The sequence below is a fragment of the Tupaia chinensis genome, unplaced genomic scaffold (assembly GCF_000334495.1).
Source record: "Tupaia chinensis unplaced genomic scaffold, TupChi_1.0 Scaffold000528_1, whole genome shotgun sequence".
In the NCBI taxonomy this organism is placed as follows: Eukaryota; Metazoa; Chordata; class Mammalia; order Scandentia; family Tupaiidae; genus Tupaia; species Tupaia belangeri.
The window spans coordinates 1980986-1995511 of NW_006160041.1; the positions used below are offsets into that span (position 1 = coordinate 1980986).

At 58.2% G+C, this 14526-nt stretch overlaps 1 protein-coding gene across 1 annotated transcript; it reads right to left on the minus strand.

Annotated features, from left to right (window-relative positions):
- Positions 1 to 8074: 8074 nt before the first annotated feature.
- On the minus strand, positions 8075 to 14520 carry NGB (neuroglobin). The gene is made up of 4 exons (XM_006157076.1): positions 14288 to 14520; positions 11672 to 11783; positions 11010 to 11129; positions 8075 to 9052 (listed from the first exon to the last, which is right to left on the minus strand). Exons 1-4 carry the CDS (start codon positions 14374 to 14376, stop codon positions 8918 to 8920), a joined length of 456 nt encoding a protein of 151 aa, XP_006157138.1. The 5' UTR covers positions 14377 to 14520; the 3' UTR covers positions 8075 to 8917.
- Between the last annotated feature and the right edge of the window lie 6 nt (positions 14521 to 14526).

Below are 14526 nucleotides of genomic sequence, written 5' to 3' on the forward strand. Positions count from 1 at the left end.
GTGCTGAGAGCAGAAGGACGCGGGAAGGGTTGCAGGACACAGACGAGCCCCGTGTGAGGCAGAGGTGTGGCAGCCCTGGCACACAGATGAATGCTGGGTGCCTTCCTGGGGTCAAGATGGAGAAGGTGTATAGGGAGGAGGCAGAACGAAGCCCGCTGAAGGCTCTCTGGGGTCTTCGCTCCCCCACATCAGCTGCCCGTCCAAGGAGCTTCTGTCGCTGCTCCCACCCTGCCCCCAGCCCACTCCTCCCCTGCACTCTGAGCAGGCACAGGTATGTGCTCCAGGCCTCCTGACAAGACACGGATGGACACCTCATCGTAGGGGGCCTGTGGGGGCCTGGAGAGTTCTGCACTCCCGAGCTCCCGAGCCAGGGGCGGCCAACAGCAGACTGAGAAGAGCGGCTAAGCCCCTGCCTGCTCCTCTGCCCCTTGTCAGCTGTCCTCAGGCGACGCAGGGTAGAGGCCCTTGTCTGTCCTATTCCTACAAGGGCACGGTCACTCGGGCTCATTAAAAGAGACCTGTGTGCGTTTTGATGAAGGAAACCTTGGCTAGTTCTTGCTGGTTCATACGAGGTGGGGAGGGGTGAAGGCAGAATGAGCTCCTCCTGCTGCCCGCCCACCTGTGTGCCTGGCCCCAGCTCAGCCAATGGGCAACAGCTTAGGGTAAGAATCCCGTGCTGCAAACGAAAGGCACCTGCCATCTCCTGCCCTCCAAGGAGAAGCCTTGCAGCCCACACTAGACCACCAATGTGGCCTCTGGTGGCTCTGGTTCAGACACTGCAGATCCCCACCGTGACGTCAGCCCAGCCCGGCTAGGCACGAGGTGCAGGTGAGGGCTGAGTCCTCCATGGAGAAGCCCTTATCGGGAGCGAGGCTGCCTCCCAGGGCCGCCACCACCTGCGACTGAGAGGAGCTCAATCCTGAGCAATGCTGGGACACCCAGCACCTTTGCCACACTTGGTACAGGTCTCTGCCCCTCCTGATAGACCCCGTGCAAGACAACGTGCAGCCCCGCCAGGGAGGACTTGGAGAAGGGCTGGGGCCTGGTAACTAAGCTGGCTGGGATCCAGTACTCCATGGCTCTCTTGAGCTGCCCCCTCCGAAGGTCTGGGTGCCCTGCCAACCTGCTGAAGGCGGCCCCGGGCTCACCTCACTTGGGCGTCTCTGCCAGGCCCCAGGCACATGGCTACCCTGAACTCAGATCACCTAGGCCTCGTCCCCACTCTGCCTTGCCCACAGCCCCGTCCCACAAGCTCCCAGCTTCCCCCCAGGTGAGAAGTAGCCCTCGAAGGGAAGATATCGCTGAACCCCCAGGGCTTAGCCCAAACTTCAGCATGGGAGATCTTTCCAGAGAGTTGGTATTGGCTGGGGAGGGGGCTGTCTGTCCCACTCCTGGTACAGCCAGGAACTAGAAGTTCCACCCATCCAGGCTCAACACCCAGGTCCCACGGGTCCCTTCACCCTGGAATTTTACCAACAAGGGGGAAGGACCCGTGGTCAGGCCTAGCAGGGAGCTCTGCCCATGGTGGGAGGTGCCCAGCTCCAGGCCTCCCTGACCCCATAACCTGCATTTGGGGGGGGGGGTGCGTGATGGGTCCTACCAGAAGCTGGCAAGGGCCTCTCCCCCAGGAGCTACTCCTGGCAACTGTCTCCAGTCCCGGCCCCTGCTGGCCTATTGCTGCTGCTAGTTCTGCTACTGTCCCTATCCCTCCCCTGCCCCCTATGGCCTGCAGAAGAGGTCCCCCAGATAAGGGGGGCAGTGGCTGGGGGGCCCCGTACTGGGTTGAGTGTGGTCTGGCTCTGAGAAAGGTGATACAAATGAGCCCACTCACTTTCTGCCTCTCGGAGAATTGGCAGGGGCCCCCTGCAGCTGGACTTGGGCCTCCCATAGTCACTGCAGGGTGGGGCAGGGGGTCCTTTAGCTCCTCCCCCAACACACACCACATCCAGGCCCTCTGGGCACCTCCCCTGACCTGCCCTCTCTGCCCACAGCTGTGTCACCCACGGGCCTCTGCCTACCCAAATCCCTACCTACACCACCTGCCCACTTCTCAGCTGCCCCACCCCCAACCCATCTACCAAAGCATCCCCCCAAACACCGTCCTTTCTGGAGGGAGCTGCCTCCTGGGAGACCCAGTATGGCCTATGGCCCAGGGCCTCTGAGAGGGACCTTCCCCAGGCCTTGAGCAGCCCTGCCTTCCTGCCCGTCGCTCAGCTGCCTCCTGAAGCCAAGTGCCTATCAGCAGCATTGCGTCCTCTGGGGGCCCTGGTGGGGGTGCAGACGGACCTGGGCCGCCACCACTGAAGGAATGTGCCAGAATGCCCAACCTTGTTACCACTGCTATGACTGTGCCTTGAATAAACGAGTCCTCCCAACCTCGCTGGCCCGTGCCTCTGCCTCTGCACCAGCACGCGGGCTCCCCTCCACCTGGGAGGAGCCCACCCCACCGTGCAGGCTGCAGCTCTGCTCCCAGAGCTTTCCAGGACCTGCCATGGCCCCGGGCCCGCAGGGGAGGGCCTGGCCAGTGCTCCCTGTCTGGCAGACAGGAAGTGACCGCCACACTCTGTGTCCCAGTGGTGAGAACTTCCTGAGTCCCAAGCTACCCAGGAAGCCATCAGGGCAGCCTCCCCTGGGCAGCGGAAGCCTGGGTGAGTGCTAAGCAGGCAACTGACCTAGACTAGCAGGTGGCTTAAAAAGGCCCACCTGCAGGTGGGGGCCCCTGAAAGAGCAGCAGACAAGACTCAGGTCTGTGCTGGGGAAAAGGGGACACAGGAGGTTGAGGAGAGGCTGGGCATCAGGGAGGTTTGGGGCAGCCAAGGGAGGCCTTTAGCAAAGGCTGTTGGAGCTGTGGCAAGGAGAGAGAACAGTCCCTGCCCTGGGGACATGTCTCTGGTCAGGAGACCTGAGTTCTGACCTTTCCTGGCCTGGCCACCGCACCCAGGAAAGTCGGGGTAGGAGGACATGAGGTCGCCTCTGCACCATGGTTGAATGGGGCACGCTGGCTGGGGGCAGGGGGAGGGTGTTGGAGAAGGGAAGACTCCCTGGCTTCTGCTCCCCTTGGGGACAGAATGACTGCCCTTGCCACTGCCACCACTGGACCCTCAAGCATCACAGTCGGCAGCGGAATGTGGGCCCAAAGCCCAGCCTAGCGTGATTCTGATGTGCAATTATCTCCTAAGTCAAGGCAGATGGAACCCACAAGGACTGCCTCAGAGGAGAGAGACGTGGTGAAAGGTCCCGGGGGAGCGGGGGATGGACACCAGGCCACCTGGTCCAGGCGAGGGACCTTTCCTGAGACCTACAACAAACACTTCTGTCACAACAGCTGCCTCTCAGGGGCTCTGGGCAGCCTCTGGGGTCCCCCAGATCACAGGACTTGGCTTAGCGCACATCCTGGGAGCCTTGGCTCAGGCAGAGACAGACACAGAGAAGCTGAAGGGGGTGCTGCAGGGTCAGCAGATGGCATGGCGGTTACTCGCTAGACTCCCACATGGTCCAGAGGCTTGAAACTCAGACTGGGTGTGTGTGCGTGGGTGCCCAAAGACCCAGCGGGGAGAATGGAGGAGAAGGGATTGCGGCGTGGACACGGTGGCGGGGTGATTCCTCGCTTTCCCTCTCACCTCTCTGTTTCCCACTCTAGCAAGCTCATGCATTCTAAGGTTAAAAATAATAATAATAAAAGGGAGAGCTACAGCCCCGTTCATGGAGAGCCCTCCCGGAGGGTGGTGCTGCAGGACTCCCTCCACTCAGCAGGCTCAGCCTAGAAAGTGGATATACTTGGCTGGACTGGGGCTGGGGTGGGGCTGGGGAGGGAAGGAGGCCAAGAACCCCGAGAGCTCAGGGCGCAGCCTGACAGTCCTGCCCAGGAGGGCCCTAGAGCCCCCCACTGAGCCCTGGGGCAGACACCATGGGCCTGGGCTCCACGGAGTATCTGCCTGGAGGCCACATCTGGGGTGGTGAGGGGCACCTCCAGGGCCGCTTCCGGCCACTGTCTCGGAGCGAACATGCCGGGGGCAGCTCGGGTCTGTTAGAATGTCCTTCCTGGCTCCACTCCCCATTTCTCAGTCTACTCTGTGGAAGGCCCTGGTAGGGAGGGGAGCCTGGTTGGTGGGAGACAAGTCCCCAGGCTTTTCAGCAGAGGCTGTTTCCTGGACATTGGATGGTCCCTTGGCCTTGACAGCAGGCAGCCCACCGTCGCTCAAACCTTAGTTGCTGGGATTTCCATCCTGCTACAAGTGGGAGTCTCCTGGGAAGGTTTAAACAAACCCAAGATCTAGGCCCCATCACTAGTCAACCCATTCTTTCACCTCTACTTTACAAGAGCCCCCAGGTGACATTAGTGTGTAGGGAGAGGATGGAGTAACCAGCTCCAGCCTCAGGCACCACCGCAGAGACCCAGCTCACCCTCTCAGTCTGCCTCTCGTCTCCCGCATGGTGTGGCCCCGAGCCTACAAATAATTACAAATTTGTAGCACTATGCATGGGATGCTGGACCTCACACGTCGACCGCGGTTCAAATCTCGGCCCTGGTGGATTGAAATAAACACTGGGCAGGACCAGCAGATAGCATAATGGTTATGTCGCTGGACTCCCACTTAGTCAACTGCGGTTTGAGTCCGGGTGTGTGTGCATGTGTGCCCAAAATCCCAGAGATACTGGAGGAGAAGGGATTGCGGTGCAGCCGTCCCTCCAGCGGGTGATTTCTGTGTCTCTGGCGAGCACACACACCTTATAGCAAAAATCTCTCTCAAAAAAAAGAAAAAAACACTGGGCACTTATGCAAGCATGCCTAAAATCCCAACAGGATGAAGAGATAAAAAAGACTGTGAGGGCTGCCAGGTGGTATGGTGACTGGGGTGCTGGACTCCTACATGGCCGACCATGGTTCAAGTCCCAGACCTGGCGGCTTGCTTTCTCACTTTCCCTCTCTGCCTCTCTCTCTGGTCAAATACAAAATAATAATAATAATAAATAAAATTAAGTAATTCTTCAAGAAAAAAAGATTGTGATGTGACCATGTTCCAACAGTGCACTGGGGGATGATTTCTCTCTGGTGAGCTCATGTGCCCTTTGACAATTGAGAAAGAAATAAAGATACCACAAAGAGAACAAGCTGACAGTGCTGGACACGCCCTTAGACGGCCCTGCTTCTCCCACACACTAGTGCATGGCGGAAGGGAGAGGCAGGTATAGTGAAAGGCCTGTTGCAGGTGTGGACCGTGTTTGCCTCCTGAGCTGACCAGCTGCAGACACAAGGGAAATCTGAATCTCGACTGGGCACTGGAGAGGCTGGGCGATACTCTTCACCGTGCCAGGCATGTTGATGGCATTGGTTAAAAGAAAGCTGCTAGAAGAGCCAGCAGGTGGCGTGGTGGTTAAGGTGTTGGACTCTCACATGCCGACAGCGGTTAGAGTCCTGGACCTGGCAGCTTGCTCTCTCATTTTCCCTCTCTCTCTCTCTCTGTCCCTGATGAGTACACGTGCCCTGTAGCAAGTTTAAAAATAATAATAATGATACAATTGAATCTTTTTTTTTTTTGGAGAGGTTTTTGCTATAGGGCGTGTGCGCTCGCCAGACAGACAGACAGAGACAGAGAGACAGAAAGCGAGAAATCACCCCCCAGGGGGGATGGCCACGCCGCAATCCCTTCTCCATTCTCCTCACGGGATCTTGGGCACGCACGCACATGCGCCCGGCGTGAGTTTAAGCCACCGGGTCCGGGACTCGAACCGCAGCAGTTGACTACGTGGGAGTCCAGCGACATAGCCATTATGCTAACTGCTGGTCCCTGAATTATTATTTTTTAAAAAATCTGCTAGAATTTTTACGGGAAAGAACATGAAGTCTTGAATTTGCTTCTAAAAAGGTGGGGGGAACCAGCAGTTAGCATAATGGCTATGTCGCTGGACTCCCACGTAGTTGACCGCGGTTCGTGTCCCAGACCTGGTGGCTTAAACTTACACCAGGCGCATGTGCGTGCGTGCCCAAGATCCCGAGAGGAGAATGGAGGAGAAGGGATTGCGGCGTGACCATCCCCCCTGGGGGGTGATTTCTCGCTTTCTGTCTCTATGTCTCTCTCTGTCTGTCTGGCGAGTGCACGCGCCCTATAGCGAAAACCTCTCCAAATAAATAAGTAAGTAAGTAAGTAAATAAATAAATAAATAAATAAATAAAAAGGTGGGGAGCAGGTGATCTTGCAGTGCTCACTGCTGATGTCAGGTGAGGAGCGTATAGAGAGGCACTGATCTCTTGGGTTTTGTGTAAACATTTTCCATAATCGAAATCTTACAATAAAGGCATGATTGGGCTGGCAGGTGGGGTGGAGGTTAAGGCACTGGATCCCACATAATTGGTTTATATGGCTAGAGTCCTGGACCCTGTGGCTTGAGCGTGCAGGGCATGTGTGTATGTGTTCCCCAAATCCCAAGAGGAGACTGGAGGAGAAGGGGTTACAGCATGGCTGTCCCTTCTCTCTGTCTCTGTCTCCCTGGTGAGGGCACACACCTTATAGCAAAACTAAAACAATAAAAAACATAACGGGGCGATGGATTCTTTCAAGTGTTCACGACAGAAGAGAAGATGACGTCTAAGATGTGACCCCTGATTCTGGGAAGATGGTATGTCGGTGTTGGGGGGTCGTGTGTTGGGAGTGGGGACAAAGCTGGGCCGAAATAGGTTCCCTTTCTCCCATGGGAAGTGAGGAAATGAAAACGGCATGAGGAAAGACGGCTCTCGGAGAGTTTTGCTATCGAAGGAAATGAAGCAGAGGGGTAGCTGGCCCCAGCCAGGGCGTGTAGGAGGGCTTGTGAGGAGGGACATGGGGGGCAAGGGTGATTCTAGGACTGACCTTGAAAGAGGAGAGAGGAAATGACGCCCCTACACGCGCACACACACACACGTGTGTGCACACAGAAATGGAAGGTGACTCTCAGGAGAGGTGCAAGCACCGGGTGCCTAGGGAGTCTCCAGATACGGTCAGGCCCTATAATATGTATATTTTACCTTCTCATTTTCTCTTCCTATCACCTTTACACAATGTCTGTCTCACGGGCACCCGTGGGGCTCCAGAAGGTGCTTTGGAGCTGTAGCGGGAAAAGCGTTCCTAACCCAGCACTGACCCAGGGTCTGCGGTCTCATGGCCCTGCATGGGTCACCTAAGCTTAAAGATGAGGCCCAGCTGGGAGCCAGCAAGCCCTGCAAAACCAGCGTGTCCTGCCTCAGCTGAGAAACTGAAGCCAGGGGCAAAGGCAACCACCCAGGAGCAGCCCCTGCAACCTCGCAGCCTGGCTTCAGGCCCACTGCTGGAGGCCCGGGGCACGTGGGTTAAGCCCAGATGCTCAGATGGGGCCGCCCCCAGTGCTGTTCCCCATCCTGGTCTGGCTGTCTCTGGCCCACCGGCCTGTGGACTCCCAAAACCCCCACCAATGAACTGCTCCACTGTGGGTTTGGGTGGGCATGTATTGTCACTAACCAACCCCAAAATGTGAAATGGCACCAACACAAGAAAAGTGTGTGTCCCTTTCCTGTGACATTCAAAATGGGTGGCCCTGATGAATGGGCACCCTCCTCTAAGCCGCGATTCGGGGCCGGAGCTCCGTTCACCTCTGGCTCTGCCATGTTCAATACATGGCCCTTGAGGTCTTGGCGAGGTCTCCGTGAGGTCTGTGTCAAGCTGGCCCCATGACAGGGCACGAAGGAGCAGGCAGGAGTTTTGGGGAGCAACCTGGCCACAGCACCCCAATCCACACGGTCCACTGGCCAGAACTTTCACATGCCCGTGACGTGCAGAGGGCTGGGCAGTGTAGCCCAGCTGTGGGCCCGGGAGGTAGAAGAGCTGGGTCTGGGGGCTGCCGCCCAGTTCTGGCCACCCACCCCGGCTCCATCTCCGCCCCAGCTCCAGCCTTCCCAGGCCTCTCCCTTCTTTCCCACCCACTCTGGCCTTGCCCTCCGGACCCCATCTTCCCCGCTTGCCTCGAGACCCATTTCCCTGAAGCTTCACTGGGCACAGGCCCAGGCCCAAGAAAGGACCAGTCCCAGACACGCAGAGAGGCACACACAGCAGGTTTATTCCTGGTGAGCTTAGCGAACCGCAGCGCAGGGCAGGAGCAGACGTGCAGCGGCGCAGGCAGGGCGGGGCCTCTCCTGCCACTCTCTCTCCCCTGCCTGTACACAGACACGCAGCGGGGATTGGGAAGGGGCGGGCAGTGGGGGCTGAGGAAGAAAGGTGGGTTGGGAGGCAAGACCCAGCTCTGCTGGCATGGGGTGGTGGGGAAGAGCCCCAGACTGGGGTCTGGAAGGCAGAGCCCCTCCCTCCTTGCCCTCCTGCCCAGGCGGTAGCTGGGCTCCCACAGAGCCATGGGGAGCTCCCACCTGAAGTACAGGACCGGGAAAAAAACCCCTGTCGGATGGCACCTGAGCTGCCAAAGGTCACCTTCCTTTCCGGACAGTTCTCCGGATTCTTGCCTCCTGTCTGGGGTGCCACCAGGAGGGCCAAAGCTGCCCTTCCTTTCAGGATCAAGTAGGACAGTTCCAAAGGGCCTGGGCAGGCGAGGTGCAAGGTGCCCGGAGCTCGCCGTTTCGCCCCTGCTCACCCGAGAAGGTGGGCAGATGGAAGAGCCCCATCTGCCCCCAGCCCCATGCCACCTCTACCACCAAAACCCTCTCCTCCTTCTGGGCCAAGAAGGGATGCCAGGGAGACAAAACGGCAGGCAGGGAGAAGCTTTGGGGATCAGGGGAACCCAGATGCCCCTTCCTGAAGGAAAAGCCACCCCTTCTGCAGGTCAGTAGGGGACTGAGACCAGCCCTGCTCCATCACCTCTCCAGAAGGGACAAAGGGACAAAGACCAAGACGCAAGGAGGTCTGCGGAGCCTGGGCTACATGGCAGACACAGAGGGGCCACCAGGCTGGGTCGCCTTCTACTCGCTGCTCCAGCCTCGACTCATGGCCTGCACCACGGCCCCGTAGAGCTGGCTCCAGGCGGCCCGCGTGGCCGGTGTGAAGGCGGGGCCCAGGCACCTCTCCAGCATGTAGAGCAGGGACTCGCCCACTGTCTGCAGAGGAAGGGGACCGTGTCACTCTGGAGACGACTGAGGCCTTGGGCCCGGGTCTTTCGTCTTCCCTGCTCAGAGGACCTGCCAAAATACTTGGGAACTACATTGTGTTCCCCTTCTCCCCCTAAATGTGAGGCTTTACACTGACAAAGCATTTCATCCCACGCCTAGACATGCATTCACCCCATGGGGGGGGTCAAGGCATAGTTTGTGGCCCCCCCAGCTCAGACGGAACTAACTGATTGCCCCCGGGCCTCCATTTCCTCTTCTGTGAGGCAATCATGGGGTTAAGCGCCTAGAGTCCAGAGCTAGGCCAGAGCAGAGTTCAGATCCTGAGTCCACCATTCATGAGCTGGGAGACCTTGAGCAAGTTATGTAACATCGCTGAGCCTGTTGTTTCACCAGCAAAAAAGAGAAAGTAAGGGCCAGCAGGAGGCATGGAAGTTAAGGAGCTGGGCTCTCACATGGCTGATCATGGTTCGAGTCCCAAACCTGGTGGCTTAAAAATCATACCAGGCACATGTGCATGTGTGTGAAATCTCAGGAGAATAGTAGAGAAGGGATTGTGGCATGGCCATACCCCCAGGAGGTGATTTCTCACTTTCCCTCTCACTGTTTCTCTCTGTCTGTCTCTGGTGAGTACACATGCCCTAAAACCTTTAAAAATAATAATAAATAAATAAACCTGGAGAAAAAAGAGAGAGAGGGACCAGCAGTTGGCATAATGGCTATGTCGCTGGACTCCCACGTAGTTGACCACGGTTTGAGTCCCAGACTCGGTGGCTTAAACTCACGCTGGGCGCGTGTGCGTGCGTGTCCAAGATCCTGAGAAGAGAATGGAGGAGAAGGGATTGTGGCATGGCCATCCCCCCTGGGGGGTGATTTCTTGCTGAGAGAGAGAAAGGAAAAGTTCCAATTTATGGGCTTGTCAGGTTAATTAAATGGAATAATCCACAAAAAAACTCTTAACATGGTGTCTTAAGCGGTAAGACTTCAGTCTCTCATTTGTTATTAATCATAATTTTTAAAAGGTGGTTTATTTATTCCACAAATATTTACTAAAGGCCAGGCACCATACCTGCTGGGAGTGAAGAGAAGAGCAGGATCTCACAGCCCCTTCCTCACGTGCTTCCCCCGTCCAGGCGACTGGACTATGTGGTCGACTATCATATCAGTGGTCTCCAGTGAATCCCCAAGGATTCCTGCCCCACAGTGATACTGGGCTTCTCTATGTGACTGGCTTTGTCCAATGGATGGCCAAAGACAGACAGCTCAGAGGTTGACAGACCACCGGGGCCATTCTAGACCCAGAGGAACCCATGAGCGACTTCAGCTACACCGCGTAGAGCAGAACTACCCAGCTGAGCGCAGCCCCCCAGGTGTGTGTGTGTGTGTGTGTGTGTGTGTGTGTGTTTAGAGAGATTTTGCTACAGGGCATGTGTACTTGCAAGAGAGACAGAAAGACAGAAAGCAAGAAATCACCCATGCCACAGGGATGGCCATGCTGCAATTCCTTCTCCTCCATTCTCCTCTCAGAATTTTGGGCATGCACGCACACGCACACAACGTGAGTTTTAAGCCTCCAGTTCTGGGACTCAAATCACGGTTGGCTACGTGGGAGTCCAACGGCATAACCATTATGCCATCTGCTGGCCTCAGAAATAGTTGTTTTAAACCAGAACGTTTTGGGGTAATTTCATACCAGCAATAGAAAACTGGCAGGTCAGCAAATCCCAAAGGCTTCTTAAATTTTATGGTTCTAAGAGAAGAAAAGAGAACGTGTAGGCTCAGAGAGGGCAGGCCAGTGCCAGGGTCACACAGCAGGTAAACAAAAGATAGGCCCCCACCCCTGGTCAAGTGACGGTATGGGCAAGGGGAGAGACCAGCGGAATATAGAATTGGCACAGAATGGTGGCCCAGGTTGGCAGCTGTGGAGAGGATGAGCCCCTTTACCCACCGAGAACGAGCTGAGCTTCACACCCACTGCCCGGTGCTTCCTGCCCAAGCCGGCAAGGTACTCCTCCAGCGACGACAGGTCCTCCACGTTGGTCACCGCAGCATCAATCACCAGCATCACCTGCCAACACGGAAGCAGCAGTGAAGGCCCAGCGCACCCAGCCTGCTCACAACTGCAGCCCAGAACCCTTGGTCCCAGCCACCTGGACCCTCGGTTTCCCAGGGTCAGGGGTGAGAGGCAGCCAAACTGCTACTGTCACGCCCACGAGGAAGTCTCTCCTCTGAGGGTCAAAAAGCCCTAAGCACACCTGCCAGACAGTGTGGTCTGCCTGGGGCGAGGGGAAACTGTGAGAGTCACCAGCCTCTAGGAAGACCCCAGCCTGGTTTTCATAGGCCGCCCCAGCAGCAGGGGTCAGCGCCAATGAGAGCCGTGCCTGTGGGCAATGATGGAGGCTGAGCATAGGAGTGGCTCTGGAGGGCCAGACGGGCTCAGTCCTGCCCCAAGGGAAGGTGGCAGATGTCCCTTCGTGGAGAAGCAGAAGGTGGGGAAGACCAGGCCCAGTGTGGAAAACGGAAGTCCTCTCCCTCTCTCGAGTCCCCCATTCTCTCCCAGGACGTGGCGGTGCTGGCTCCCAAAGGCCACCACACCTGCCCCCACCTCACCTTCCTGATGTGGTCCAGGAACTCGGGGGAGGAGAGACAGTCCTCCGGGCTGGAGAACTGGCGGCAGTTGTACTGGAAGAGGGGCAGCAGGTCGGGTTCCAGGGCGAACAGCCTGTGGGCAAGCCCAGGTGTCAGCCCCGGCCGTCCAGCAGCGGGGAGGCTGAGCCACCGTTCCAGCGCGCCCCGCTGCACACCCTCCAGCCTAGCACTGCCTCCTTTGGCAGCATTGCCAATGCCCTCCCCCCGCATGCCCTTCTGCCAGCTCTGAGGGGCATCCCGGAAAGGTCAGTGTGCCCCCAGGCCTCTTACAGGGTCTGGTGTGTGGTAGCCCCAACATAAATAGTTGAGGGCCTGGTTTGGTGCAGGAAGGGGGCCTGAAACAGGGAACCTGGAGTCACCTGTGGGCAAAGAAAAGCCCTTCTCCCTCTTTCACCCCTCCTTTGCTTCCTGCTCTTGGGTCAGAATGTCCTGGTCGCGCCATGGCTCCAAAAGCAGCGATGACCATAATGACACGCAGGGTGACCTTCCTGAACACTGGGTACTCCACGCGTGGTTCACCTGTAGTTGTGTATTCTTCACAATCCTCAAGAGTGGGTCCAAATGCCATCCCAATTTTACAGAGGGGGACACAAGCCCCGAGAGGCCAGGTGCCTTGCCTAGGGTCACACAGCTTGGACAGTGGAGCCACAGCAGACGCCTGAGAAAAAGTGAGCTCGGGCAAAGCTAGAGATGGGAGCCCAGAGACACTTGGCCAGCTTTGGGAGGAGGCACCGGATTTCCTGTAACTCTGAATTCATTCCTTTTGTCTTGGGGGATGTTTTGCCAATGCCTGGTCAGAAGTTTGGGGCCAGCTTAGGGAGCCCAGGCTCCTGGAAAGCCGTGAAGAAGGGGGCATTGCCTCATTGGTGAGAGCAGAAGGGTTACCCGGAGACCCCCAAGGTGAGGCTAACGACTGGCCTCAACTTCCTGGTGGGGCCGGTCCCTCTTACCCCCTCCTGGGTGGTGAGATCGGGCGTCTGACACCCCTCCCTCGCCAGTTCTGTCCTCACCTGGTCCTCTCCTGGACCCTCCGGGCTGGAGAACTGGCGGCAGTTGTACTGGAAGAGGGGCAGCAGGTCGGGTTCCAGGGCGAACAGCCTGTGGGCAAGCCCAGGTGTCAGCCCCGGCCGTCCAGCAGCCGGGAGGCTGAGCCACCGTTCCAGCGCGCCCCGCTGCACACCCTCCAGCCTAGCACTGCCTCCCTTGGCAGCATTGCCAATGCCCTCCCCCCGCATGCCCTTCTGCCAGCTCTGAGGGGCATCCCGGAAAGGTCAGTGTGCCCCCAGGCCTCTTACAGGGTCTGGTGTGTGGTAGCCCCAACATAAATAGTTGAGGGCCTGGTTTGGTGCAGGAAGGGGGCCTGAAACAGGGAACCTGGAGTCACCTGTGGGCAAAGAAAAGCCCTTCTCCCTCTTTCACCCCTCCTTTGCTTCCTGCTCTTGGGTCAGAATGTCCTGGTCGCGCCATGGCTCCAAAAGCAGCGATGACCATAATGACACGCAGGGTGACCTTCCTGAACACTGGGTACTCCACGCGTGGTTCACCTGTAGTTGTGTATTCTTCACAATCCTCAAGAGTGGGTCCAAATGCCATCCCAATTTTACAGAGGGGGACACAAGCCCCGAGAGGCCAGGTGCCTTGCCTAGGGTCACACAGCTTGGACAGTGGAGCCACAGCAGACGCCTGAGAAAAAGTGAGCTCGGGCAAAGCTAGAGATGGGAGCCCAGAGACACTTGGCCAGCTTTGGGAGGAGGCACCGGATTTCCTGTAACTCTGAATTCATTCCTTTTGTCTTGGGGGATGTTTTGCCAATGCCTGGTCAGAAGTTTGGGGCCAGCTTAGGGAGCCCAGGCTCCTGGAAAGCCGTGAAGAAGGGGGCATTGCCTCATTGGTGAGAGCAGAAGGGTTACCCGGAGACCCCCAAGGTGAGGCTAACGACTGGCCTCAACTTCCTGGTGGGGCCGGTCCCTCTTACCCCCTCCTGGGTGGTGAGATCGGGCGTCTGACACCCCTCCCTCGCCAGTTCTGTCCTCACCTGGTCCTCTCCTGGAAGGTTTATTCACCTGTAGATGCGAGGAGGGCACACTCCTGGGGCTGCAGGGGTGCCCAGGAGCCTGGCACACCCTCTTGGGACCTTCCCTCCGGGCATCCCAGTCTCCCCTTACCAGCAGCAGGGGACACCCTTGTCACTTCGGAGCGCTTCGCAAGCACAGGGCCCTGGAAGGGGCGCAGCTCGGGGACTTGCGTCGCCTGCCCTGGTATTGGGAGACGGGCGGGAAAGGCGCCCCCTGACCTACCCGAATGAGCCCAGTTGGGAGCGGGGTGTGAGATGCTGGCTTCGCTCCTTCGGCTGTGATTGCGCTTCTTGTGAGCAAGCACCCACGACCCAGCGAGGGCAGAAGGGACTGCGCCACCGGTGGCCGCACCCCGCTCCTCTGGCGCACATCTGGCAGGCGCCCCAGCGCCCCAGCAGCTGGCCCGCTTTCTTTCGTTCGGCGCGGGTCCGGCCACCTCGAACCCATTTGTGACAAGGCACCCTCCGCCTGCACCCCCCGGGGGCGCCCGGGGAGCCCTCACCTGGCGAACAGGACAGTGCCATGCTCCAGGGGGCTGCGGCTCACCGCCCGCCAGCTCTGCCGGATCAGCTCGGGCTCCGGGCGCTCCATGCTCTTCCGGGGACGCGGGCACAGGGCTGGGACCTTCGGGGCGCGGGCGCCCTCACCGCACGTGCCGCGCCATCTCCGTGGCGACGCGGGTCCCTTCGCACCCCCTACGGCGCCCGGACCTCTGCCGGGCGGGCTCCGGCCGCCGCGCCT

Bases quoted from the DNA above. Each gene is read 5' to 3' on its own strand.
- NGB (XM_006157076.1), bottom strand. From the start codon at position 14,376: ATGGAGCGCCCGGAGCCCGAGCTGATCCGGCAGAGCTGGCGGGCGGTG. The intron at 11,784-14,287 runs GTGAGGGCTCCC...GCTTGCCCACAG, and splicing joins GGCACTGTCCTGTTCGCCAG to GCTGTTCGCCCTGGAACCCG. The intron at 9,053-11,009 runs GTGGGTAAAGGG...CTTCCTCTGCAG, and splicing joins TGAAGCTCAGCTCGTTCTCG to ACAGTGGGCGAGTCCCTGCT.